General features: G+C 40.6%; 1 protein-coding gene across 4 annotated transcripts in view; it reads right to left on the reverse strand.

Moving 5' to 3' along the window:
• Positions 1 to 3,554: 3,554 nt before the first annotated feature.
• The window catches only part of SGCD (sarcoglycan delta), a 236,370-nt gene continuing 212,283 nt past the window's right edge, over positions 3,555 to 27,641 (reverse strand). For all 4 annotated transcript variants that reach the window (XM_026047658.1, XM_026047661.1, XM_026047659.1 and 1 more), the window contains exons 8-9: positions 5,181 to 5,304; positions 3,555 to 3,741 (exon numbers count right to left, since the gene is read on the reverse strand). In XM_026047658.1, coding sequence (XP_025903443.1) covers positions 3,568 to 3,741; positions 5,181 to 5,304 — 298 coding nt within the window. In that variant the 3' untranslated portion in view covers positions 3,555 to 3,567. The remainder of the gene's footprint in view (positions 3,742 to 5,180; positions 5,305 to 27,641) is intronic.

Below are 27,641 nucleotides of genomic sequence, written 5' to 3' on the forward strand. Positions count from 1 at the left end.
TTTTTGCTTGTAAAGATCCTGGTCCTAGCTCAGGCATCAAAGCTGTYGACATCTCTTATATTGATTTCAATAGAAGCAAATTCACCATCCACTTCGTCCTTGCCTTTGCATTGGGAGGTAGAAACTAAATTCCTAGCTGAGATAAATTCTCCCTATCAGCAGAAACTGACCTAAATTACAGRCCAAATTCATAATGAAACATGCAAAACATTGTGCATTTTTTTTTTTTTGGTATTTTAACTGGGGTAGGGAGAGCATGTGTGTGAAACCCCATCCAGAAAGCTTCTAATTTGCATGTATTTGGGGGAAAACGACTCATACAGGTAAAGCAATTCTGAGTAATGCATAGGCAACTTAAACTTAACAAAGGTCACATCACAGGGTGATGAGAAGCGCAGCCCTGCACAGACATCCTCTTTATTAAATGTCTGCTGATGGGTCTGCCAACAAGGCAGGAGGAAGAGGGAGTCTCATGCATTTGCCCTTCCCCAGGGCAGTTAGTGTCTCCACAGAGGCCCCAGTAAAACAAGCTACAAAGCATGAGATAGCTGGATATTTTTGCCTGCTACTTTTCAAACAAAATGACTTTTTCTTCCTTGGAACCTCAGGCACGCAGCCCTGTTTGCTCTGGTTTGTCACTTGCTGAACAGCATGGGATTAATCCTGTAGCTAACCCAAGAGCATAGAGTATTATCTAAACTATGGCCTTTAAACTCAAGTGCGGCTCAAATGACTTACCAGCCTCCGTATGGGTTCAATGTCTGTTAACACAGGCCTTGTCTTTCCATACAGGGTTTTTAAGGTGGAAATAGGAGTATAAAATACATTGAAACAACTGGAATTCCTTTATGTAGACATTAAGGTGCCCTTTTAGTCACCTCAGTGAATCCTTCCGCAAAAGCTAGTCTTTTATAGTGACAGCACAGACACATAAGGCTCTTCCTTAACAGCTCTCCCATTGAAATCCAGTAAAGAAAAGGCAAATGGCCAAACATCTTTAAGCAGTTTCATGGCCTTCATGAAATAGGAAGGTGATAATCTCATCTAAGACCCAAGGTGGCAAGACTGGCCGCTGAAAATGCAGGTCTTGGAATGGAAATCCTCAGCAGAGCAGAGAGTAAGGGGATGGGAGATTGAGCCTATCTCATGGGGTGCAATATGGGGCTGCRGGAGCATTGCCCTTCCCGATGCAGTTCATGTGCTCAAACCAGTGTTTCCCACTAGCATCCAAACTCTCCAGGATGGGAAGACTAATGCAACCACCCCTCTGCATCCAGGACTCTTCCTGCAGCATGTTGCTTCCCAACAGCTCACGCGCTTCTGCACACGGGATTTGTTTATGAACTGGGCCGTGCTTGCTGAAATATTTGTGATCAACAATAAAATGACACAGGAAAAAAAACGTAGGACTATGAATGGGACTTCAGTTGTGGTCCCAGAGGTAATGTACACAGTATTTTGCTATATTTACCATGGTAAAAAACATCTATATCTCACTAGGTGCCCCTCCAATCTTAATGCATTCCATTGATATATGTTTTATGTTGCACAATCACTTCCCAGAACACCTGGTGACAAGACCCTCCTGTCCCTACCCCCCCAAATAAACTGGTTTAATAACAAGATAAATATGATGTGCTTCTCCTTGCTGAGTGCATTGACTTAAGGCATAGGCACAATTCCCCTCTTTGAACAGAGATGGTATAGTCCTGTGTCCCAATACAATTTTTGCCCTGGGTGACCCTTTGCATTCAAACATTGACTCAAGACACAATAAKTACAGGAATCATTAATTAACAGACTGTTTGAACTTGTTAATTAATCTGACAGCGTTACTGAAATGAATCCTCTGTCAGGKATAAATTTTACAGGATTGTTGCTTTGCTGGAAAGCAACATCTAAACCAAAGTCCAGGAAAGTCAATGGAAAACTTCCCATTGAGTCCAGACAGCTTTGGATTAGGCCAGAGATGTTCTTAAAAAATAAATAATACCCCAGTAGACCATAAGAAAATCCAAGGAAATATGTAAAAAAGAAAATGGGTATTTGTTTTTTTTTTAAAAAAGATTCTCTATTGGTTATCTTTYATCTTGAAAAATGCTTTAGGAGTAGCAGCTTTTCTTAGATATCATTAGGATAGGCAGAGATCTGTCACATTTGCACATGAGGTGATATTTTCAAAAGCATCTCAGTGACTTAGAAACCTTGCTGCCCTCATGAGATTTACTGTGACCTAGACATTTTCGAGATAATTATCACATTAGTCTCTCAGGGATTTTTACTGCAGTTATGGGTCAGAATTCAATATTATGGGCTTCTCCTTACTTTTCAAAACMTGAACAAAGAAAATAATGTTATCAGATCAGATCTCATATTTTATCCTGTCCATAAGTGACYTCTGGACTTAAATATGTAAAAAAGCATCCATGAAAAGATTCAGCCACAGAGCTTCGGAGGTTAATGTTTTAGATGAACCAACATCCAAAGCTCTTGCTTTCTTGTAATCTTTGTCATAATTAAAAATTCTAAAAAATAAACAAAAAACCCACAAAATCTGTTTCATTATCAGCGTCTCTGATATTTGCAACATACATAGAATGTTTTCTTAACGTGGAGCTATCTCTAGGTTAGCGTTCCAACTGATGCTGGGTAACACCGCCAGCGATCTTCAGTGTAAGGTTCAGGGAAGTTAACTGCATTGGCTTTGCTTTATTTTTTCTCCCAGTTACACTAAACTTTACATGTTTGTTAACTTCCCTTGGTTTGCTGCATTCCAACTTGGGAAGTGAAAAGGTCTCCCTTAAGAGTCTATTAAATAATAATCCTTCACAGCTTGACTGTGTCCTGTCTGAACAGCCTAAGACATCCTTTGCCAAGCACAGGCTAATGTGGACCCCTTTCTGATAAACCATTTATTCCAGTGAGAAGATCTGGACTCTTCTCCTGGCAAAGGCTGGGAAGGACAAGGGAATACATTTTTTTTTTTTTTTCCCAGCAGGGAGTCCTACTCTAGGTGAAAAATAAAGAATTTAAGCTCAGGTATCTTGGCTCCCTCTGGGTCATCAGTACAGGACACCTGCCTGTTTTGTTTTTTCACGTCATTGATTTTATGATGCAAAAATAATCAGAGACGCTACTCTCCCCTTTGTATGATGTTAGGTCTACACTGGTTCCATGGCCTTGATGAGCCAGCAAGCCCATTGCTCTGAGAACATGATCAATAAGGAGGGGCGATCATCAGAATATGTAACAGAAGGGGCCAGGGGAGCATCTAGTCCAATTCAGAAGATTGTATCCGTAAATTTTGGCATGGGAAAGAAAAATGCTACACAAATGTCACAGGGTCACCCTGGGATTCCTTGTACTGAAACATCATTTTACACAGAGGATATATATATATTTTATATATATATTTTTATATATATATATTCACACACACGCGCGCGCACACACAAAAAAAGTCTTTGATAGGCTTTCTGTGTTCTAGTAAAAATAGTTGGCAGCTGCAATCTGTGAGACCAGAATTGGCTTTTGTGCTGCCTGCGATGCCCCTCTGCAAATTGTCTCTCAAAGGCAGACGCTTGTATTTATCTGGCAGGTCGAGCTAGTCCCTGCCTGAGACAGAAATAACCTCCCATTGGGACACACACAGAGCTCGTAGATTTTTTGCCTGGACCCTGCAGAAGAAGAAGATCCTTGAGGCAAGTTAGGTAGTTTGATTTTTGCAGAATTCAACGTTATCTGAAGTTGGAAGGGGAGAAAGAGAAAGAGCACATTAGTGAAGAGTTGTTATTTTTGACCTTATGTTTAAAGAAAGAAACTTGGAAAACCAAACTGTGCAAGCAAATGTATTAAAGGCAGATGAAGGGGAAAACCTGATGTAAATCTGCCTTTAGCATGAGCCTCCCARTGCTTCCATCGTTTATCTGCTAATCTATCCCTGCTTTTTCCTGGATCATAATTTCCAGTGGAGAAGCGTTGTTGTGTACAGGTCACATCCACAYGACAACTCCCCTCCTCTGCTGGCACTGCTGGCRTTGGGAGCCTTTTTACATCCTCACTTGCAGGCTCGGGGCAGTGACTCTAGAGAGCACTTTTAGCCCATCCGGTGTCTGACTTTCCCTTTACAGAACACAATGCTAAGATGAACATATGGCCCCTGCCCTAGCAGTGCTCCAATGCAGAGAACAGCACAGTAGGATAACCTACAGAATCTGCTCATCTTGCAATTACAGTAAGAGCCTCCACTTCAGTTTTAGTAACCAACCATCTAATCTCTTCAAAGAGGCAGGTCAATATATGGATTTCCAAAGCAAATTAGTATTAAAAACATTAAGGTAATTGTTTGCAGTAGTGAAATGYCCTGGATTTCAATTGTAGTCTGTCACCCATGTCTCCTCTTTACATCTAGGTTTGGAATATATACCTGTATCAATAAAGAGAATTGCAATAAAACTCCTATTTCATATAAAGATGGGAAATGCTTAGGAAACCTTGCTGCTGGGAGGCTCATATTCAATGTAAGTTCTTTCTGTCAAAGGCTTTTGCTAGGTTCCCCAGTGCATTTCTCGGCCATATCCTTTTTCAGAGTCTTCCGTCATTGCAGAGGAGAAGGGGATAAGAACCGTGTGCACATGAATTTTTCAGACACTATTTGAGATACTGTTTTACTTTTGTTCTGTGATATAATTTTTAGTTATTCTCTCTCTCCTTTGGAAGTTTCCCCAGTGCAATGACCTATGTTTCCTAATGCTGCCTTTCCTTCCAGAATGAAAGCATCAGCTACAAAAGCTTTCAGATCAATACAGCTGATTTATGCTCTTCTTATAGAAAAATGTATGATATAAGATTTAATTACGTTGACAAAGTAAATCTTGTTTTAAAGTGACAAGGAAACAGAAAATTCGGGAGTATTATGTATTTTACAACTGCATAAATCTCCTTGAACATCATAGGCTATTATCCAAGCACTTTAAAAATAATGAATCAGTCTTCTCCACAGAGAGAGAGATGTGTTTGCATAAGATATGTTCAATCTCTGCTGGCAGAACCTAAGCTGCAAAGGTTTGCTTCACCATTGTTCTGAAACCCGTGTTTCATATAGAGCTCCTAAGTGAATCAAAAGGTTATAAATCTGCAGGTGTGGGGCTTGGTTTGTTTAGCCACAGAGCTTTGCCTACCTCTCCATCTTTGGATTCGAGCCTGAGCTCCGTCCTGCACGTGGCTTTCAAGCTGCCAGCCTCGGCGTTGATCTCGATGCCTTTTGGAGCTTCCATCACCAATGCGCGCGTAGGTGATTCGAGCCTGCAACAGAAAACAGAATCACAGATCCTGGTGACCTGAAAACTCATGCTGAATTTTGGATTGCCTTCTTGCACAGTCTGAATGCTCACTGCAAGGCACCTTAGGCGCCTACTACTGAATTTTCGATCCAAGCCTGTTTTAGTCAATGGAAAGAATTAATGTGTAATGGATAAAACACATCACTAATCCAATCTGCATTGCACAGCAGCTTTGCTTTACTGTAAACGCTGGAACAAGGTGCCAAATGCAAGGAGTTTCTCCTATAATCAGTTGGCCCATATACAAGTTCTGATTTCTAGCTAAGCAGTACCACTAGGGATATGACCAAAGCAGTACACCTACACACAGAGATCACTGATGGCATCTAAGAAAACCTAAGAGTAGAAAGATTAAGACACAATGTTTGCTGTCTCACAATCCAGTGCTCACATCACACTACTCACATCCAGGCCCTCTCTGCAGGCCTTTGACCCCTTCTAATGGTGAGTAGCCGTACAGAAGTCTGACACCCCAGCACAGCACTGTCTAACACTGCTCAGACACAGTCAAGGTTAATGCTTTAAAATCTCAACATGCAAGGTTCACTCTTCGATGCTGATTATCCATTCGTAAGTGTCACAACACGAAACTCCTTCATAATAAAGTCACTGAATGTGAGTCTCTGAAGTTTTTGTTCATAATAAAGTTCTCAGAATTGTCTTYCGAGTCGATTCCTCACAACTTATTTGCAGTGCTATTGCAGAAACTAGGCTATGCTCTCACCAGATGAAAAGGACAGGAGAACTTCAGTGGAAAATCCTCTGCATCACAGGAAAGGCTTGGGCAGACAGGAGCAAGCACATGGACAAAACTAAAGCACAAGGGCAGCCCATGACCAAGCATGCTTGGGTATCTTTTTGGCTTTGCTTGTGTTACTGCAGTGGCATTTCAGCTGTTTCTCTGCTCTTTACATAATTTGTACAAGTCCGTGTTTTCTGGAATAGACTCCTGCTGGTACTGAGACAACATTATAGGGGAACTGAGGGAATTCAGCTGCATTTATTGTAACCAACAGTTCAATAAAGCAGAGATACAGTGCCTTCCATGTAGCACTTTTCAAGTTATGACTTTGTCTCTTGTTGGTCTCTTCATATCACTGTTTTTTCAAATACCTTTCCCTCAAGACCCCAAACTCATCTTAATTTCCTGGCTGACCCAAATAAATACAATCTCCAGGGAGGGACTAAGGCATATGCAGTACAAGCAGACAGCATGGTCTCATGGCTGGCAGCATCCCTCTCTCTCTCTCTCTCTCTCTCTCTCTTTCTTTTCCCAATTGAATTTTCACTTGCATGAAGGAGAGAAATCCTGCTAAGCATGACTGACATTAAACAGTGCTACGTGGGGTATGATTGCCTCTGACCTTCCAGTTGCAATGACTGCCTTATCAATATCTGTTATAATTTCCTTATGGTAAAAGCACACAGGGGTCAGCAACGTCTTCACCAGATTTACCAAAACCTTAAGACAGCTGAGCTAATCTGCAGATAAAATAATTCCTGGGGACTATGGCCAGGTGACTCTTCGGCTCTCCTACGTCTTAGTGAATCTTCCCTTTCTTTGATGTTGTGGCTGTCTCAATACATTTGTTCATCTGTTAATCTTGTAGCTCTTCTCCCCACAGAGAAATAAATCCTTTAAGTGCAAAGCAGCCTCCAGACACCACGCTGCAAATGCACTCATTTGCAGCAGCACTCAATTCCTGCCCTCCCCACTCTCACAACAGGGCTTTAGAGGTGAGGGTAGAGAACAGGGGAAAATGAGAATCTTTTCCAAAAGCAGGTGTATTAGATAGAAGGGGATCTTCTACTTGTATACTTTCCCCTGTGCACACAAAACCCCATTATAACAAAATTAAATTCATCCTATGAACAAGCTAACCAGTATCTGTGAGTCCATTAGATAACATTTTCCCCGAAGTTTTAGTCTCTCTTCATACCTACAAAGTGACTGAGTTGCTCTCCCTCCTCCTCCCAGCTGAAACCTACAGGGAGGATAACAGCATCTTAAAAATGCTGTTGAAAACCCATGCATTTTTAGGCACATTCTAATCCCTACAGAGATTTCTCTCTCAAGGAGACACAAATGTCCATCTTGAGCATCTCCTAGAAGTCAAAAGTGTAACATGGGACAGTYGCCCATGCCCAGGGTTTTGCTGTAATCAAGTATGCTCCCTGCAGCAGCCTGTGCATTTTTTTAATGTTAGATGAGCTGAACCCCCTTCTGTCATTCTGTATCACTAGCTCAGACAGCTGCAATTTTACTGACACGCTAAATTAACCAAAAACCATCCCTATAATGTTAAAAATATCATTTTAAAGCCCCAAGTTGTTTTAGAACCTTAAAATTATGGAAATGACTGCAAGTGCTATAACAGCAACGTGCAGCTTTTTCAGTGACAAGAAACTTGTGCCCAAAGCCTGCTTGGTTTTGTAGTTAAGTTCTGCGCTTGCAGCTGATGCTTTTCTCTCTTACAGTGGTTTGATGTTGGTATAACTCCATGTGTCCGCATGGGACTTCTCTATAAGTGAAGACAGAAAGGTCTGAATAACAAATTCCTTGGCATTTTAGGAACATATGACTGCAAGAGATTTATTTTAATTTAATTATTTTTTGATTTCCTGAATGAATCCCTGAGACACCTGTCTAAAACCAGGAGCTGAGAAATCCATGCAAAGCCAGAGAAAGCAGTTGAGGAGTTTATGCTCTAGGGGGTTTGAGTAATGTTTACCAAATACTTTTTCATTTCAAGCAAGTGTTTAAGAGACACTCTGCTTTTAAACCTAATTCTGTCTTCCAGAGCAGAACCAATTTGTAGACTAATAATGAAAGAAAATGATTTAGTGATGAACGGATAATTTGTTCAAAATCAACATTTGTTTTTCAGTAGGGTATTCTGGAGCTGTCAGTAGGATTCACATCTCCAAGCTAGGTGTAAGCCTGTATTTACAGCAGTAGGCTAGGAAGGTGGCTACATGAATATAGATTGTTTCATTATTTGCTCCTGCTCTTGAATTTTCCACCCCAGCAATTGGCATATAAGCCCTTTTTATTGACCACATTGGTGCTTATTTTTGCTCCAGGGCTTTGAGGACCTGATTCTGACTGTTCTTACAGAGCTGTGAAGGGAGGGCAACACTGCGAGCCATAGAGTTACACTGATTTTCAAATACTGTTGACGAATTCAGAAGCTAGATATGTTACTTCCTTCTACTGACATGAAGTGACTCCTGTCCCAGTATCCTCAGAGATGCTTGAAGAGCTGGTCCTCTGGTCTGAGTGAAAAACCTGCAAAAGGATTTTCTTTTGCTTTCTTTGCTTAGCTCCCAGCTTTCTTACAGATCCAAGACCACTGCATAGGTTAAAAAAAAAAAAAAAAAAAAAAAAAAAAAAAAAAAAAAGAGACAAGCAATGGTATTTTCAAAAGACCCCAGGATACTCTTAATACATCAGATGTACGTATTTTTGAAAATCCCACTGAGCACCTACATGCTATAACTTTACCCTTAAACTCACTTCTTAGTTCTGCAACAGAGATAATAGCACTTTCCAGCTTCACAAAGAGCAGGAAAAAATAAACATATCAGTGATTGTGAAGCAATTACACCATGGAATAAGTGAAACCAAGTAAGTACCATAGCCAAAGATAGAGGTGGATGAATAACCAATCTTTCCAAAACTCTATCCTCATAAAAAAACACTGCTACTCCTGTTCCTCCCCRCTGAGCACCCTTTGCCCACACTACACTGGGAGCTGCTGATGTGCTCTCAGCAAAATTAACRTCATTTCCTCAGAAAAATGCTCAATACGAATACTTCATGGTGGGAAAATACTGCCCCGGTTCTGGCGCTGACACTAAGAGTACTTGCAATTCCCTGACTACTAGTGGTGGGGACCGAGGTGAGAAGCAGCCCTGCGACAGAGGCCGTGGGCAGCACTGAAGGCTGCAGGACTGCACAGAACATGTGAAAAGGATTAATATGGGCTGGGGACTAATCGTAGGGGACACACTTGGCAGCCTATTGCTGCTATTTTTTAAATTTTCTTCCTCTTCAAAGAATGGCACAAACTTCTGACTTTTATTTTTMCTCAGCATGGGATTTTTCTGCATGGGGCACAAACTCTGCTTGCAATAAAGAAATTGAAAGAGTAGTTTACTCTCAGGAGGTCAGGAGCATATGATGCAGCAGTGTGGTAACATGAGCTAATTTAATTTCGCTTAGAAACCTCTGGACTGAGAATAGAGCATGTATTACTGCAGCTGTAGCCCATTATTTCTAATGACTCTAATTATTTCTTATGGTATCCATCTGACCAACTATAAGATTTCACATTGAGCATAAAATTAGCCAGTGTTACCACTGTGCCTGTTTACATCTCATACAATTGGTAAATTATGCTAGCAAGTAAATGCAGAGGTCTATCAATTTGCCTGTAATGAACCGGTGTCTCAGGTTGAAATTTGTTTTCAGTTTTTAACTCTCTTGTTTCAGTGAAATCAGTGAGATCACTCATTCACGGTGACTTACTCATGACAAGATTATTTCTGTGTTATCCTATATATATATATATATATATAAAAAAATAAGCACACACACATATATATACATACATACACATATTTTCTTATAGAACAAAATACAGTACTTATCTCTCCATTAATTAAAAGGTAATTAGATTTTACTGGATTATGAAGAAGCCACTGGTCAACTTTCATTTCTAGAAGGCTTACCTACCTTTTCTTTTAATTGCCTTATATCTGCTTTTAGTGGAACAGAAAAAGTTTGGGAGGAGAAACAAGGATTTGGCCTGGGACTCACTTGGTGAAAAATCTCAGCTGATGATAAGTTCAAGTACAATCTTGTAAGCTCCCAAGGACCAAAAGGCTCTGACCTGAGCCCTGACCCTCACTAGATTTCCTTCTTGTTCCTTTGTCACGGAAGATACTGGCATTTCCAAACTATGTTTAGAATCACTGTGAACTCAAATGTGTCAGCTACAGTGAGTTTAATATAAAATAAGAAAAGGGCAAAAAGGGAAGTTGACCTTAGTATGCCACAGGGAAAGACTAACACCAGAACAGAAAAATACACATCTCTTTCTCATTCCTAATCAAGATAMCACAATTTTGGTGTACCTGATTGCAGCACAAAAGCTGCAAGTGCTCTGAAAGCTTACAGGAGATACTATGGCTAACAAGAAAAGATGTATCATTGTTATTTACTGCCTAGCATTGACATAAATCCTGTTTTCAATTACATTTTAATGAAGTGCACCAATTACTGTTTGAATGTTGGCATCTGATTATAGTTTCAATCAACAAAAATAAATCTTGCTTTTGTGAGGTTTCCAGGGCATTTTCTTTAAGAACATTAATTACATAAGTAAACAAGGATATATTATTATCATTGTAGTCAACTGTAAATTCTGGCTATTGCTGTAAACACTCTAGCTTGAGAGCAAGCATCACCATACAGTTTCCAGTGCTTACACAGAAAATCTATTTTATGACAATTCCCACACAGTCATAGTCTAAAACACATTGCAATGGACTGTGGTCTGAAGTCACACATAATCCCTATTACAACCTCAAGGACATAATCCCTATTACTACCTCAAAGACAATGAATGAAAATTTTTTCAACCATCATGATCAATCCATCACCATAATCATGGTTAAGTCCAAAGAAAAATCCACTTAAATCTATCAGTAGATCCTTAGACAGTGGCAGAGGTCTAATAGTGGGTTTTTTTTTGGATATCACAGTTTTCTAATTGAGCCATAAAGAAGTGCAGTTCAAATRGCAAAGGGTGCAATAACTTCACTTCTCTCTATCTAGACAACACAGGCACTAAAGAGATTTTATGCTAAGCTGAGTCAAGGGAAGACTAAGARTTGAGAAAATGATAGGAATATATCCTATCTWAGGATAGGATACCCTATMCTAAGTGCAATATATTGCACTTAAAATTGCGCACAAGCCTAAAATGGGAGGTTTCCAGTGTGTTTGGAGGAATTGTGTACACCAACTTGTCCTCTTGCTGAGGGATAACTTTTGAGATGATAATGGAAGTGGTTCTCTCATATTAGTGCTGGTAGCAGATGCTTCCTATAAACTGACAACCTCCCATTTTAGTCTTCCAGGATGATTCCCATGTTTGTAATGCAGCAGAAACTTATTCATAGGCACTAAAAAGGAAGAAAAGTATGCAAAAATCCAAATATAATTGTATATTCCTTGCTACTGTTTACCAGGTTGCAGCATAGGTATAGCTGAATGAGATGTAATTACACAAAGTTGTCCTAAATGTTTTAGGTTTTTCTTTTGACTTTATAAGTCATCTCTGAAATGGTTTACAAGAAGCAAAAATACAGTAATTAGAGGACAAAAGGAAAGATCAAACAGAAGATATCAAATTAATCTAAGGAGAAAATGTTCTGTGTAATACTATTGAGATCTACTTTCATTATGAACTGGAAAAGTGGTGAAGGGTAGAGATTGTCAAAGAAAAAAGTATGAGATTAATGTTTAATGAAATGGAGGCATGGCTGAGAAAATTAAAATCATCTGGATAATTAAAAGTCTGTTGCTTATAAATCACAGAAGAAAATTATCATAGAAATTGGAAGATAGTCTAAAGTGATGTGCGGTAAATACAGATGTGGTTTGAGGAGATGATCTCTTTAAGTGGCCAGGGGAGGGCTTCAGAGATGCAGAGTGAATTATTCTAATTTTAAGCCTACAGATGACTCCTGTGCACCCAGTGAGTTTGGAGCAGGCTCTTGACCTCACAGTACCTGATGGCTTTGAGCAGAGCGCTGTCCAAAGGACTCWTCCACTCCATGTGGCTCATGTGTCCAGCCTTCACTGAGAAGCTCTATCATCCAGAGTCTTTCCAATGCCAAGCAGAGGGAAAGCTTTATGGAACGGAGCCTGGATGCCAGAAGAGGTCTAATGCCCAGGGTCAGATCCTCTATGGGTCCAGCTCTCCTTAGAAGCTCAGTGCCAACTTGCCCGCTGGGAGTGTATTATCAGCTGGCAACACAGAGGTCRGCTAAAACCTCACAGTAACTGCAGGCAGGGCTGAGAGGATTCAGGTCTGAGAACGAAGCCCTAAATATTAATATAATTGTGCTGTTCTTTAGCCATAGTAGATGCTACGTGAAAGAACATGGAAGTACAGCAGCACTGTCCGCTTTGGCTGCTGGAAACACAAGGGACAGATGTCCAYGCCTGTGGCATGTTCACAGCTGGGATTTATCACACAGTAGGTTCAGCAGCAGCTCCTAAATAAGCCATAGCACTGTTCCTGATACCACCATCTAGAAGTTAAGGACCTGTAATTGTTTTTATTACAAAACCCATCAAGGAATTATCGTCATAAGTTAGACTTGCACTCTGGGTCCAAAACAGTCARTTAATGGTCTCAGACTGGAAATTACTTTGCTTGGGTGTGCTGGCCAGGGGACTCAGTGTTACCAAACAACTGCTCCTTCGCTCCCACTGGCTTTAGGTTCTCTGGGCTGTGGTAAAGTAACAGACTTAGTACTTAGATGTGCTCCATCTACTACACATTCTTTAGTTCGACTGCTATACYTTTCTATGTAACTTACTGCAGTACAATAAAACAAATTGAAACAAAATAAAATCCTCCTSCTGTTGGGTACATTAATGAGCACACTCATTTCACACATGGAGAAAAATAATTACTTTTTATGTTACCATAATTGCCTAAACCATAAATGTATTTTTTTAAGAAACAAAGGTTGGGCTGGTGTAAGTTTCTAATTACAGGTTGAAAGCTTCCAATTAAAAGGCATAAATTGGAAGAAACCTTTTCAACTAGAATTACAGAAGAGACTGCTAAGATTGGGTATTATCTTAATGCACTGTCACCAAGCCAGGAAGGAGACAAAGCAACAGAAATAAGGCATTCCAGCTCACTRCTAATGCCACTGGCACCTTTCACTGCATAATTCATAACAAACCACTGTCATCAGGAGCACCAAAGAGGTGAGCATGCCCTATGGCTCCTGTAGATCTAGGGAGCCACCAAATTTCATAGTAACCTTGAGATATGCGAGTGGGCAGACAGTTGGATAGGTGTCTATATGTAATAGCTGACGCTTATGTTTTCTTATGGAAAATTGCTGAAATTTTTCTCTGTACAGAAGTGATGCAGAAGGGCATAAAGAAACACATAAGGCTTATTATTCAGTCTGGGCTATTTCAAAGGGTCCTCAGGGAGCAAAACACCAGTGGGTGGCAAAACACAGCCCAATGTGGGTAGCTAGAAAATAGGGTGCACAAAGACATGCTGGTACTGAGATGTCCTCCACAGCCTTGGAGACATTAACTGGATGTCAGAAGAGCCCCACCCACCCCATAACATTACTGTAGGATGGGCTGGGTTTAGCACAAGTCCATTGTATTAGCTTTTAGAGCACACGTTATGAAGTTTATTCTGGCTTCCAGATGCTTGCAGAACAAATGCCACCTGAGCTGGCGGGAAATTAGAAAACATGATGCTAACAAGAGTTAGCTTAAAACTTCACTAGATTAACCCATAAAATAATTATTATCACATGTGAACTGCTAAAGCAAGTTCAGCATGGCTCAGCACGTTGCTTGACTGGTCTGGTCCTAAGAGCACTAAAGACAGASTTTTGGTATTGCTGGACATGCCCTTGCCACATAGTGTACAAGCCACTGTCCAAGGCAGCAGGCTCCAAATACCTCCACTTGTGCGGTGCATGTGGATGCCAGAATGCTCCTGGGGTTTCCTCAATCTGCGTGGATATTGAGATCCCAGAAAAGTGATGCTTCAGTTCCCACCACAAGTACTTGCCTTCCTGCTGAGAATCCCAGCCACACTGCACAGATGGGATATAAAGGGCACCTAGACCTGATATGGTGCCAGTGGTGGGGTGAGGCAGCACTTGCTGCCTCTACTTACCAAGAAAGTGTAATGACTTATTGGCCTCAGCTTAACCACATCTCTGCACAAAGCAACCATGGGGGAGTTTGGGCCAGCTCTCCAGTAGGCTTCCTCTTTTGCCCTACCTTGATGGAAGACTGTAGGATGCAGAGTTCTCATCTTCCTATTCCGTTTTTCAGTTTGTTGAACCACCTTGCTGAACAAACCAGAATGCTGCCACTGACAGCAAAATGGCTTTGGTTGTGGTAATACAAAATTCTCAAATGAGAGGACTACTGGGAGTACAGTGCTGTGCAAATCCTGCAGTCATTATCACCAGTAGTTTGCATGCAGGCTTCTATAGCAGAGCTACTTTATGACGAGAAAAAGTGCTGATCTAGGTCTCCATTTTTAGGTTCTTTTTGAAGTCTATCCATCCTGAGATTTTTGACTGTCAYTTGATGAGAATTAGAGAAACAGGGCTGGAGAGATTAAAATCTCATGTGGCTAGCACACAACTTCACTGCACAGTCCTTTCTGAAGTGATATTTTGCATTTYCTCTTCTTCAGCAATTTATTCTATTCTTTTCTAAAAAATTGGACTTACCRGTCAATCACTTACAATGAGTGATTGAGTGAGAAATATCAAAACTAAAAAGAATTCAAAATACTTGAGTATAAAACCTGCTGCAAAAAAAGTATGCCTGCATGCATTATACACGTGGTGATGATAACCTTTGGAAACACGTACAGACTTCCCTAAGTGGATTTGAAGAGCTTATTTAGCATGACAAATTAGCTACAACCTGATGGCTATTTCTGAAAACCCACTTATAGACCTTCAGACACTGATGCTCCTGTGGCATATCCATTCATTGTACAGCCAATTTGTAACTCTACCAAATTAAATCTTTATTAACAATCTTATTGACTCTGGCTTTYGCTTTTTGTCCCCTTTTTAATTAACTGCAAGTAACAAGACAAGCAACATCCAGTAGAACAACTGACCAAACATTTTGTTTTAAACCTGCAGTTTATTTCAAGCAGCTTCAAAGAAATGAAGGCTGAATTGCTATTTGCTAAATGTCAATTTTCACACTCTGCTGAACCTTTTCTGAAGCTTGTCAACCACAAATCTGTAGTAATTTTTTTTCCCTCTGATCAGAGCTATACAGRGTACATAACAGGTTTTAACTTTTCATTTTTATGCACAAGAAACACCATTTGCTGTCCCCATTATACTTTACAAAATGGTAAATATGTGTAATTTGTAAACCTAAAGGGATGCATATGCCAAAGTTGCGGTCCTTTTCACAGCTGCAGATTATACTAGCAATACAGTTACACTTTTGCATGCATATGGCCACAGGAATGACCCTAACTCATCAAATCCCATCTGGTATCATGCAAAAACTCTCGGACAATCCTGTTTTCAAAATCTGCTGACCTGCCTCTTAGAACTAGGCACATATTTCACCCTCCCTGAGGCTCTTTCAGAGCCTTGCTCCCCAATTAGAGATGCTCTTCAAATCACCAGCTGAAATTCCCTGCTATGCTCTTCCATGGCTGCCTGGCTGCTGCAGATRGAAAAACAAGGCAGGACTTGGCTACAGTGAAAAGAAATACTTTTCATAGGGTCAAGCCCACTGGCCATTGCTAAATTTGACGTAAATTGTTCCGTACATATCACTATTTGCTGAAGCTGGGATAGCAAATAAAGATCACAAAAGCTTCTGATAAGATGAGGTTACTCCTGCTGAGTGGGGTGACAGTCACTATCTACGACTTCTGGCAAAAAAGAAGCCTCAAAATCACTTTCTAATTCCTGTGTCAAACCTGGCCAAGCTTGAATCTCTTCTGGAGAGACAGCCATTTTTTAATATATATACAYGGATGCAAAATCCCTCTGAACATTATATCGGCGTTTGGTAAGCTATTTTGATTTGGACAATTTTCCTATGTACAACTTACAAAGTTCAGTTGAGAACTTGAATGACTGAAAAATGAATTGATCTTGTCTGGAGAAGTGCYAAGGAACTGGCAAGGCTGCTGAGGGAAGGGAGTCAGGAGGTGCACAGGAGGTTTTGCATATAACCACTTCTGAGGAAAACTTATGTTTTAAGGTAAGATTTGGAGATTATCAGGGGAGAGATGCTAATGCCAGATTTTTCTCAGGTGGTTGAGAGGCTGAGTCTGGTGGCAATTCACCATGTTCTGGCAGATCACTGCATTGGATGACCCTCTCTGTGGGGGAGCAGCAATGTCCCTGTCCTGTTCCTTGGAATCAGACGAGCACCGGGGTTTGGGAAGCCCTATTGCTCACCGKTAGCTCAAGAAGCTGCAGTCCCCACTGTCAGCCCTGCTGGTGCCTTCTGCATGTGTCACTGCTGTCTCTGCCATCCATGCTGAGTTGTTCTCCCTTGCTTTAAGGTATAAAAATTTGTTCTCCAGATTCAGCTYCTGGTGTCAGCCAAAGGAAAATGAGAAAATCACTGAGCATTTTTTGAGCTTCAGGATGTCCCTTCCATCTTTCCTTGGACAAGTCTGTTTTTTGACTGTAATAACATTCTTTATAAGACTTTCTACCAGGTAACAATGAGACAGTTTCAGCTACTAATAGAAGAGAGGTCACCTGGAGGTGAAATGAAAAGAATAGTAAAAAAAAAAAAAAAAAAAAAAAAGTCAGAAAAGTTTTGCTACCCTCAGCAGCACAAATACTCCTTAGAACATTTTTTAGCTGCCGATTTCATTTCCTCTTACTCTGTTTTGTTCTTAAGCAGAGAGGCAGGTGAGAAGAAGGGGTTTTGAAGTCAAAGCACTGGAATGCAGTCTGCAGCCCCAGGCTGAACGCTGCTGTGGGTGAGTGGATTCAGTGTTCCTTGGAGTTACTGCGGGATGGCAATGGTGTGGAKGGCTCCCCACCATCCATGAGGTGACCTTCTCCACAACACGGGCAGCTCAGCACTGCTGATCTCCTCTGGCACTCACACCAAAGCTTTCGAAACTGCTCACAGCGGTCTGCCAGCTCAGCTGCACAGCAGAACCCCGAGCCATTAGCTCCACAAGGCAGCTCCACCATATGGTCTCACGTGGTGGGAAAGCCCTCAGGTAGGCAGAGGCAAGCCTGCTGACTTCCCGGGTATCGCCTCAAGAAGAAGTCAATGGAGTTACCTTGGAAATGTACCATGGGAAAAGAAACCGGATTCCAGACCTTAAAATCAACCTTAATTACTCCTTTCCCTGGCCAAAAGAGAACTTAATGAGGAAGTGTTGCAGGAAAAATAGTAACTCTGGTTATTTTACCGCCATCAAAAACAACACAAATCAAAGCTGTAAGATGTTTTTTTTTTTTCCTGATTTCCTTGCTTTTTACGAATTGCAGGTACTCTCATGGTGTCTCAGCAGCCACATTAACACTATATATTGATTGTCTGATTGGCAGCAGCAGAAGGGAAAATAAAACAGGCAAGAACTTAGAATTTGTTCAGGTTCCCCAAGCACATGTGGAATCCTTAGCATCTCCTGTGTGCAGCCACCACTCTGCTGAAACCTTCACGGTGATAATTAACAGCCTTGTCAGTAACAGAAGTCAGGCAGTAGCCACAGCCGAGCCAGGCAGGATGAGAGTTAGGGCATGTCTCTTTCCTCATGTTTAAAATGTTGCTTGGTTTCCGTTCTTCCAAGCAAAAGGTACATGAGAAGTCTTGATTTTAGCTACTCTGAAGGTGTAATTCTACAAGTTTCCAAATGCCACATGCTTTCCATAACCAGCAGAAATGCTACATGCCAAGTTATTTCACTGCTAGCATGAGGAATGGAAAAAATCAGGATTCACTGTAGAACTCCCTCCATTTCCTAGGAAAATAGGAGAGTAGTTCATTCCTGTTGCAGTTCAGTGAACCCAGTGTTCACTTGAAGGCCCAGAGGAAATAAGCGCATTTTGGGCACATCACAGGAGAGGAGCTATGTTCAATACTGGATCTTCCATTCAAAACTGCTACCGCTACCCAGGCACAGGTCACCCAGGTGACTGCGCTGCAGTGAAAAGAAGGGATAAAGCATGGAATTCAGTCAACCTAAGAGGCTCCTTTTTTTGATATTGAATGCCAAGCCTGCCAAATAAATTTCTTTCTCTAATACATAGACCTAAATGCTAACTGAGGGTAAGGGCTGGTCTGAAATAGAGGAGAGAATGAAAATTACAGTTTGCATTCCCGTGTTCTGAGAAGGAACTTGTGATGTCTACAGTACTGATATGTTACAGAGCTGGCAATCAGAGGGGGACATGGGTACATCACTGGTAAGGGAACTGCAATGGACTAATGCCAGCGTCATTATTTTGGAGACCTTCCCAAGTTTGTATATAGAAACAAGTGAGCTGTTTATTCTCCTCAGTTTCAGCATCAGTTCTGGTAGAAATTACCATAGCTGATTGTCCGTGGAGGAGTTTATGCAAGTACCAAATTGCTTTATGCAAAAGTCTTTTAGAAGAAAACCTTCCTTAGGAGGGATTAGGCACTAGAAGCTGGTTACCTCCTTATCAGCCTTTCCAAGACATTTAATAAAACTCTCAGCATTAATAAGTCATGGATTTTCCCCATGTTTCCCTTTATTTCACAGGATTAAATTTCAAGGTTACCCAAATGTCAAAATGCAACTTTTAAAAGCAGACAGCATCCCATCATTCACCAAGAGTTGGCTGCAGTTTATGATGTAGCTAAAATAAAAACAAGCCCAGATCCATGATAGGACACCAGTATTGCAGAGCTCTAATTAATGAGCTCCAAACTGCTTTGGGAAAAGAGCTGACTTATTTACAGACAGTCTGCTGCCCTCTCACCGAGTGCCAAATTCTTCTGTGTGATGTTTGGTTATGCAGATAGGTTATAAGAGAGAAAACAAGGATAGGTTCTAATATCCCTTTCTTGTATGCTTAACTCTGAATCGTAGCCTGCCACAGAAACATTCAAAGGCCACTGATTGCCTATAAAGCAGAGCACCATATTCCTGAAGTTCATTTCTAATCATTTAGGAGCATATCTAGACTTGAGCATTAAAGCAGCTATTACAGCAATTTCTTTGACTAGGGATTTGAAAACTAGTGGTTATGCAGCCTTGTCTAGGGAGAAATAATTTTATTCTTCTATTCACCATCTGAACATCAGTTCTGAGGACTCAGTCTCTTTGAATGAGCCTTGGTGTTTACCACAATATTGCAAGCATGAAAAACTTGCATCTGTGCCAGAAGTTTCTTTCCATGACTGACTACAAAGGACATTCATTATTACATTATAATGGTCAGAACTTTTAGGCAGTGAAATAAGTTACTTACAGGAAGAGGATTCACTGTAATCACCAAGTCATGCCTCTTGTGAAGACTACAGAATAGTTCTGCTTTTGAATAAAGAGCTTCAATTTCAAGGGCTTCAGAAGGTAAAGTCAGATGACATTCAATCCACGCTAGAAGTTACCTTGCTCTGACAAATGTTAGGATTCTATTTGAGGAAGAGGAGCTGGTATGATTAATAGCCCAAAATCTTGTTTAGAAAGTTGTCTTAGGCCAGAGTGATTAACCCTCTGGAGCTGAATATTTCTTTGCATTGGCTACAGACAGAGCTGAGACAATCTATTTGAACATGATGCCTAGGAGAACTGATCTAAACCGAAAAGCTGAGCCTACTCTGATACGTGATATGTCATTTGTTTCTTCCATCTTGTTTTTTTTTTTTTTCCCATCCATTATTTCTGCTCTAACTTTAACAAACATCAAGCTACGTGATTTAAGATCCTGATTTTCTTACACATCATTGGTGCCTCAGCAGAAGAGTCAGAGCGCTTTGACAACTAAATCTGCCCCAATACAGGTGCGCTGCAGGTCCATTGACCCTAGCAGAAGTCACAGCTCCTAGGCTGGCACTTGACCTGTATGGTAGCTCTCTCTTTTCCCCTTCTCTCTTAGCCTTTAACTACCAAAAAAAAAAAAAAAAAAAAAAAATTACTTCCTTGCTCCAAGAGGTTTTCTGTTCATGCATGCTTCCTGATGGCTGTCTCTCAGCTCACCATAATTATTTGCAGTCCTGTGGCTTCCTCTTGTTTAGAAGGAACTGTGTTCAGCACTGTCCCATGTCGAGAGTGGTGACAGAAGAACACATGGCAGACAGCGCTGTGGCCAGGCTGATTCAGGGCAGCTGCCAGTGAGGTCTTTACCAACGTGATCTTTATCAGTATAAGCAGATGAAGGCACCCCAGCACCAGCTGGACAGATGGTTGGCACAGTATCAGACAGGCTTAGATGATGCATTAGTCAAAACCTGTCTTTAATTGCCTCCTATGCTGAGATGGCTTCAAAAATGAAACTTCCTTTGATGTTTTTTGGTCTGCTGTTTGAAACACATTTTTGTGCCTATGCAGCATCCCAGCGTCCCAGTCCTCTGTGGCAGTGAAGATTTGTTATTTTCAATGCAATTTAGGGCTATAATGAGAAGTGGTGGAGAGGCAATGTCCTGGGAGTTAACCTGTCTTCTACCCCAGTACTGCTACACACCACCAGAAAAGACATTTCACCTCCTTGTGCCTGGGCCTGGGATTTTGACTTCTTTTCTACGTTCAGGACATGTTAGGAGCAAAGACTCCTAAGAGCAAAACGTAGAGTACAAACTCTAGTTTCATTTGCAGCACCTAGGAACTAATCCTGCATAAGAAAACATTGGCCAAACATGCTCTGCTCAGCCAAACTTAATAAGCTGTGACCTGGAAGAGAAAATATTTGAAATAACTGGACCATTAGAAAACACTGTGGAGATGTTTACACATCTGCTAGCTTATTTTTAAAATTCTGATGTTGCATTCTTTTGTGCCCATTCCATATGAAAGCAGTAAAAGTACCTTATTTTGATGTAGTATCTGCTGCCCTGTCTCCTGGCCTAAATGATTTTCATTCTCCTGTAAGACATCATGTGAATGCACGAGGGAAGGAAGCTGCATCATTCCCAAACACAATAAAACACCGACAATGGGAACATGAGTCCTGTCACACAGAACTTGACTGCAGTTTAAACAGAAGGGGAGAAGGAGACAGCTGGCCCTTAAAAAAATTGGAAACTGCCAAGGAATTACTTTGCTGTCCCTCAGGCTCTATTAAGGTCACTGCTCTCCTCCCCTACTTTTTATCCCAATGATTCCCACAGTCCTCTTTTCTTTTTTTTTTTTCTTTATACAACTTTTAAAGTCATCAGCTATAAACAGAACAGAATAAAAGAGTATTTGAACTTTTTAGTTTATAGGTGGTGAAAATAAGAAAGATCATTTTACCTGGGCAGATGTAGCACTGGGTCTGGTTTATGGAGCTTTTTGTACAAATGTGACTATTTTGGAGTCACAGTTTTTAGATATAGTAAAAACGGCTGTTAAAAACACTGAATGCACACAAAACATCAAGCTAGGATAAAGCTACTCCTTCACTTTTTTTAAAAGAGTTCAAGTGATTTCATCCAAACAGACATTATTGTGGCTGAAGTGTCCCCTTGCCATACTGATGCCTGCATAGAGCTGGTACCATTCTGGGGTGCAGAATCCAATCCTGAGTCAGGATTTAAGGTTTCTCCCACTATTACCTACACTGCCTATACTCCTAACATGTTTCCATGATGACGGTACACTCAGTATCTTTATGTTCAATAAAGGATATCTTTTATAAAGCAGTCACATTCTGACAGTTACGCTGCTTTAACTTTACAGTTCTGGATAGCGGTATAATACAGGGAGAACTTAAAGAAGTATGACTGGACAGGTCTGTTTTAATTGTTCCCACTAGACCTGTGCTCTGTGACCTTGGACGTTTACAGTGCCATAAATATGAGCTTTGATTGCTGTTCTCATAGTGACTGACAGGAAGAACACACTGGAGGATGGGCCAGGATTGCTTCAAGCAGACAAGCAGCAAGTGGAAAATCATTATGTTCAGAAGCTCTGGGGACACTAATGTCATTGCAACATGCCCACCTGGAAGACAAACATTGCTGAACACTGTGCAAGAGGTTTTTTTTTTATATTTGCTTTCCACTAAGAGAGTAAACCAGGCTACACTAGGAAATTGGCTTGGCAAATAAACCAGCGAGCTCCTATGAGGAACTTTTACTACTCCTTTTTGCTGCTGGAGATGCCAAAGTTTTCAAGATTAAGATCARGATTTTGAGATTACCCTCACGAGATGAAGTCTGGCGGTATGTCACAGGGATATACTGTACTATTTGCACACAGCAACAGATTATGTTGCTCTCTTATCTGCTTCTCTAGCTTTTCACTGAAAGGAAATCCCCCAATTTTTCAAGCAGTTAAGCTAGACTTGCAAAGTCTGCACATCCTTATAGGGCCCACAAGCATGTAGAATATCACATTTTTCTTTCCTAAGTTTGCTTCCTTTTTTCTAAACAAATTAAGAAATGCCAGAATTRGTCAACATTCTCTTTTTCAAATGACCAGCTTGTGACTCCTTGGTATTTATCAAGTACGAACCATCAATCTCTGTAAAATCAAGCATTTTTTTTTAAAAAAAGGAATTCTTCAAATTTGGTGCTCTAAGTCTAAACTTGCTGTTAGAAATTCTGACTTACAGTAAATCTACTAGGGCTCTACTCTCTACGGCTCTCTGCTCTACTTCACTGTTAATCTCTTTTCACACTTTCTGGAAGTGCACTTCTCACACTCTAGCAAATGACACTTTTGAGAAGAATCTTGCATTTTTCTGACTGCAGCAGAACATACGGAGAGTGGTGGATGGATCTCGATGGATAACATGTACACCAGCAGCCATCCAGAACACCTCTGAAAAGAAGGAGACTCTGCAGCAGTGGCCTACATATCTTCATGAATCAATAGCACACTGCTAATTCCTGACAGCTATTAAAAATTATGGGACTGACAGCTTTAAGGATCGGKCCTATGAAACTCTTGTAATCAGTCTTTCAAAAGAGTCATAAACTCCATCTGGAGAATGAAAGAACCATTATATATATGTACTCGGTGGCCTCTGTTGAAATTTCAATATCAAAGATTAATTTTGCTACTCATCACTCTAGGGAAAAGATAGCTGAACCAAAGATGTTAATTCTGTTTATACCAAATATTTTTCACCCTTTAGTACATGCCAAACAAAAAGCCTTTCATTGCTGTAGAATCTTTCAGTCTCATTGGCAGGTTAGCGAGTACCGTAACCTGTAATAAACRGGACAAGGAGAGGCAAGTGCCAGGGAAACGTGATGCCCTTCGCTTCACTCAGAAACAAGAAGCCGACACCCAGCTACAGGACAGCTTCCTCAGAAAGATGTTTATGAAAACAACGCTCCCTTTGGTACGGCACCGACATTTTGACATACTGCCTGAGTCAGAGAAACAGCTTTAATGTGCATTGAGCACCTTTGCCTGCAAACTTCTGTTGCGTTGACACAGCTTCCTCTTTCAYGCCGCATCAATGCACAAGGTATAATGTAACATCACTGAATATGTGTAGCTATTTATTAGAGGTCACAGCATAAAATATGCAAGCACCTTGAAATATATTTCAAACTGTGATGGCAGGCAGAGTGACTGAATATATGTCAGAGGTTTATGATGAACTCTAAAGCGTCTTCATTTCAAAGGCTGTATCTTTCTTTTACCGGCAACCTTTATTACTTGATTTATTCTTTCTAGCTGTAACTAGCCTCTAGACTCATAGATTTAGACTCCTACCGTGATGTTGCTTGAATACCATGCATCTGAGCTCTGCAAAATGTCCTGGCAAAGTCATTGCTTGGTTCTTTCTCACTGTTCAGAACAATGCCAATGGATAGACACATTAAAGGATAACCCACGGCTGATCTGAGAACACATAAAATCAACATATTTAGTGGGCACTTTATAAAATCTGTGACATGCTAGGCATAAAAGAGGAAAGAAGGAGTAGCAGAGAGTTCCATTGTCCCTTCTCTTCAGCAGTACTGCCCTTAGTGCTTTGAGCAAGGTATTTTTTGCAAAATACTAAGCATGAACTGACACTGATTGTGACAGGTAAATGCAGGCACAGAGCCTGCATCAATGGGTAATGACTCTAGATACAATCAACTTGAATCTATAGAGGAAAAGCTGAGCATTTATGCTCAGTTTGCAACCCTCACAAATCTCACCCTAAGAGAGCTATGAGATAAGGGGCTATGAGCCCTCAATTCAGGATTGATGTTTCTTCCAGGTTTGTAGCTCCTCCAGAAATGCATTCAGCGTATTTACAAATGGTCTCATTAAGTGAATTACGCAGAGGCAATCAAGAGGTGTAAAATGCAGTGCAAGTGCATCTTTGTGATAGGACTCCAAACTGGGGCTGTTTTTGAACAAAGGCAAAATATCGTTGCAGGATTTAGCTTATTACTATTAGCACCAAAAACACACAGTTAATCTCATATTACTAAAATTTCCATACTTTAGAAGGTATCTGTGATTTAAATCCATGCCTGCAGTATCATATAAACCTGTAGCTTTGGATTTGGTTAGGAGTAGATATATATTGCCTGAACTTGCCTKTCATGGTCTTGCTGAGATTCCCTTTTCCAGCCGTGTTCCCAGCATAGTTCCTTATGCCCCATGGGAACCGAAGTTGATAATCCAGCACTGAGTGTTTTGGAGGCTTTAGATAGAAATGAACAGCAGTTATGTGGGACTTCACTTTTTTTTTTTTTTCTGACAGGATCCACAAAAGGATCTGTCAGAAATATTATTTTTAATTAAGTAGAAGTGTTAAATCAGATAAAAGCTTACGGCCTATTAAATTCAAGCATTTTTTAAGCAAGAAATTTTGCGGATGGCTGAAATCTCAGGGCCTTCTCAGAAGCATCTCTGTGCTTTGCAGGTGATCCTCCTGGCAACACTTAGGGATCTAAAATGAAATTCTTCATATTTATAAAAAGCTGCCATCTTTACAGATATATATCAGCTAATCCATGTAAGATACCCTGTTTTTCTTATGAGACTTCCAATCCACATGAGCACTTTTTCAATCATAACTTGCGGGTCATAAGAGACAGAATTTAATTTCAGAAGCCTCAGGAAGCAGTAATAATCTTTAACCTCTGACACTGCATGAGAAGATATTTTCTATCAAAACGAACAGTTCTAATAATCTTCTATTAATATCCATTTATATTTATTACTACTTCATTAAAGTTAAGACACCAAATCCTTAAGGAAAAAGAATTAAATTGACATATTATGTTACTTCTTACTCTGTCTTATGAAATGKTAATACTTGAAGAATTGGGCAGGACGTGACATATTTTTAGCATTGACACACAGTTTGGCACTAGCAGCATAAGCCTGTTGTGTCTTGCTTTCTGCCCTTATTATATCAATTATAAGCAGATTTTCATCGGGTTCACTGGCAAGCAACATCTCCCTTCGCAGCACATCCYCTCATTAGCGACCCTCTCAGCTGTGCTACAACCCACCAGGAAGCCRTTTCCCCTCTGCTTTACAAGCTCTTTTATGATACTAGATGACCTAAGYCTAGGTTTGGCAGGGAGAGGTTTGGGTTCACTTTCTTGCTTGATTCCCCAGCATCATTTTAGATCATCTCCTCAGCCAAGGAACTGAGTTGTATGAGGATGTTGTAAGGTGGGACACATAAGTGCCRCAAGAACTGGTGGGATAAATCTATACTGCAAAATATTCCTGGAAAGAAGAGCAGTAGCAGCAACCACATGTGAAAAAGGATAAAATCAATTCACATCATGAAAAGTGACATAGCTCCTCCTCTTTGGTCTAGAGAAAACAACTCTGTTATATATAAACTCAGAATAGTCATTCTGTAGGCACAGTGATTATTTATGATTCTTCTCAATGGTATACAAAATACTGCTTTCAAAAGAAAAAATCCCTTTATAGTTATAGATACATTTTTTTTTTCTAGCCTTAATATGGTTATACAACAGCTATCGATTCCTGACTGTTATACAACAACTATTGATTACCGGCTAGTCCAAAGTACAATTAGCATGTCTGTAAAAGTGTCCTTCTTAATCACAGCGGACTTGTACCACTCAATGTACCTCACTCAAGCTAAATATTAAGTATGATTGCCTTGATAYAGCTTAGCCCTCAGGCACATGAAGAAAGCAGTAGGAAACGAAACACCAAGAAACTCGTAACTTGGGTAAGAAAGTGTCTAAACTGTCCTTCCCTATTTTGTGTCAAGTTAATGAGAAGTTAGTGTTAAATAGTCCATTTTAAGGAAAGCAGCTGCTGGCTCAGTCCAGCCATAGTTGCTGGGCTGAGCTCTGCGTGGCTGTGGGTAGTGGGAGATCTGCTGGAGGAAGTGCTCCAAGGCTGGGATGCAAAGCTTCAGTTGCAATATATTTACTTCTTTAAAAACAGCTCTTAGTGCYGAGTATGGCATTTTATTTTATCTGTTTTCATTTACACTCCAGTGTTTAGAAGTACTGGATATATRGCTGGAGAGGGCTATACTCTTGCCATACACCCCTTCCCCGTTACCTCGTGGGCTTGGTGAAATGCACCTGAGAGGACACCTGGGCTACACGGCATGTCCCCTGTGCAGGCCAGGCCCCTGTGAGACTGTGCATGGCAAGTCTCATCACTTAACCTATTCATATGTGCATCCGCAGTAGGGGAAATAAACCTCCAGGGATGGCTCAGCTCTTACAAAGTAACACAACTGATTTCCAGGCAATTCCTATTGACAAAAGTACCATTTAGGGACTTTAAAGAAAACCACACATTCTTCTACCGAAAGCAAACCCAGTGCTCAGGGGATTTAATTCCTCTTATTTAAGACAGGAACCTCATTCAAAGGATGTTGTCCTTTTCTTTTAAGCTATTCAGTCATTTTGAACGTGATCACATCCTAAATATCACAGAATTTGCACAGGAATTAAAGACAAGATGAGGACCCTAGTGATACATGGGTAAGGTATTTTCCTTGCTTCCCTTTTCACTTCTTTATTTCATGCCYGGTATCCTCGGTACAAATATTTTCAAGTACAAATATTTTGATAAAATAATTGTTACTGAAGCTCTTAAACAGATGGTTACAAATGCCACATTCCACACCAGCACACAAACTGATTGCAGTGCATCAGCATAAGACTCCTCCACATAAACACATCACTAGTAAGGCTGTGCAGCAAGAGAAACGTGTTGCCTGCCTGGCACTGAAACAAGCATACAGGTTTGCTGTCCTTCTCTCCGAGYAGTTGTCTAATGATCGCTTTTAGGTCATTTATGGTTGCAGGTAGTCAGTAACCTGCAGATCCCATTACAGTCAACACCACAGAAACGGTCCTGAGCGACTGCAGATATTCCCCTGGAGCATGAGCAATAAAATATTCTACTT

This window comes from Nothoprocta perdicaria, unplaced genomic scaffold, assembly GCF_003342845.1.
Source record: "Nothoprocta perdicaria isolate Ctin4 unplaced genomic scaffold, notPer1 scaffold_5, whole genome shotgun sequence".
Lineage (NCBI taxonomy): Eukaryota > Metazoa > Chordata > Aves > Tinamiformes > Tinamidae > Nothoprocta > Nothoprocta perdicaria.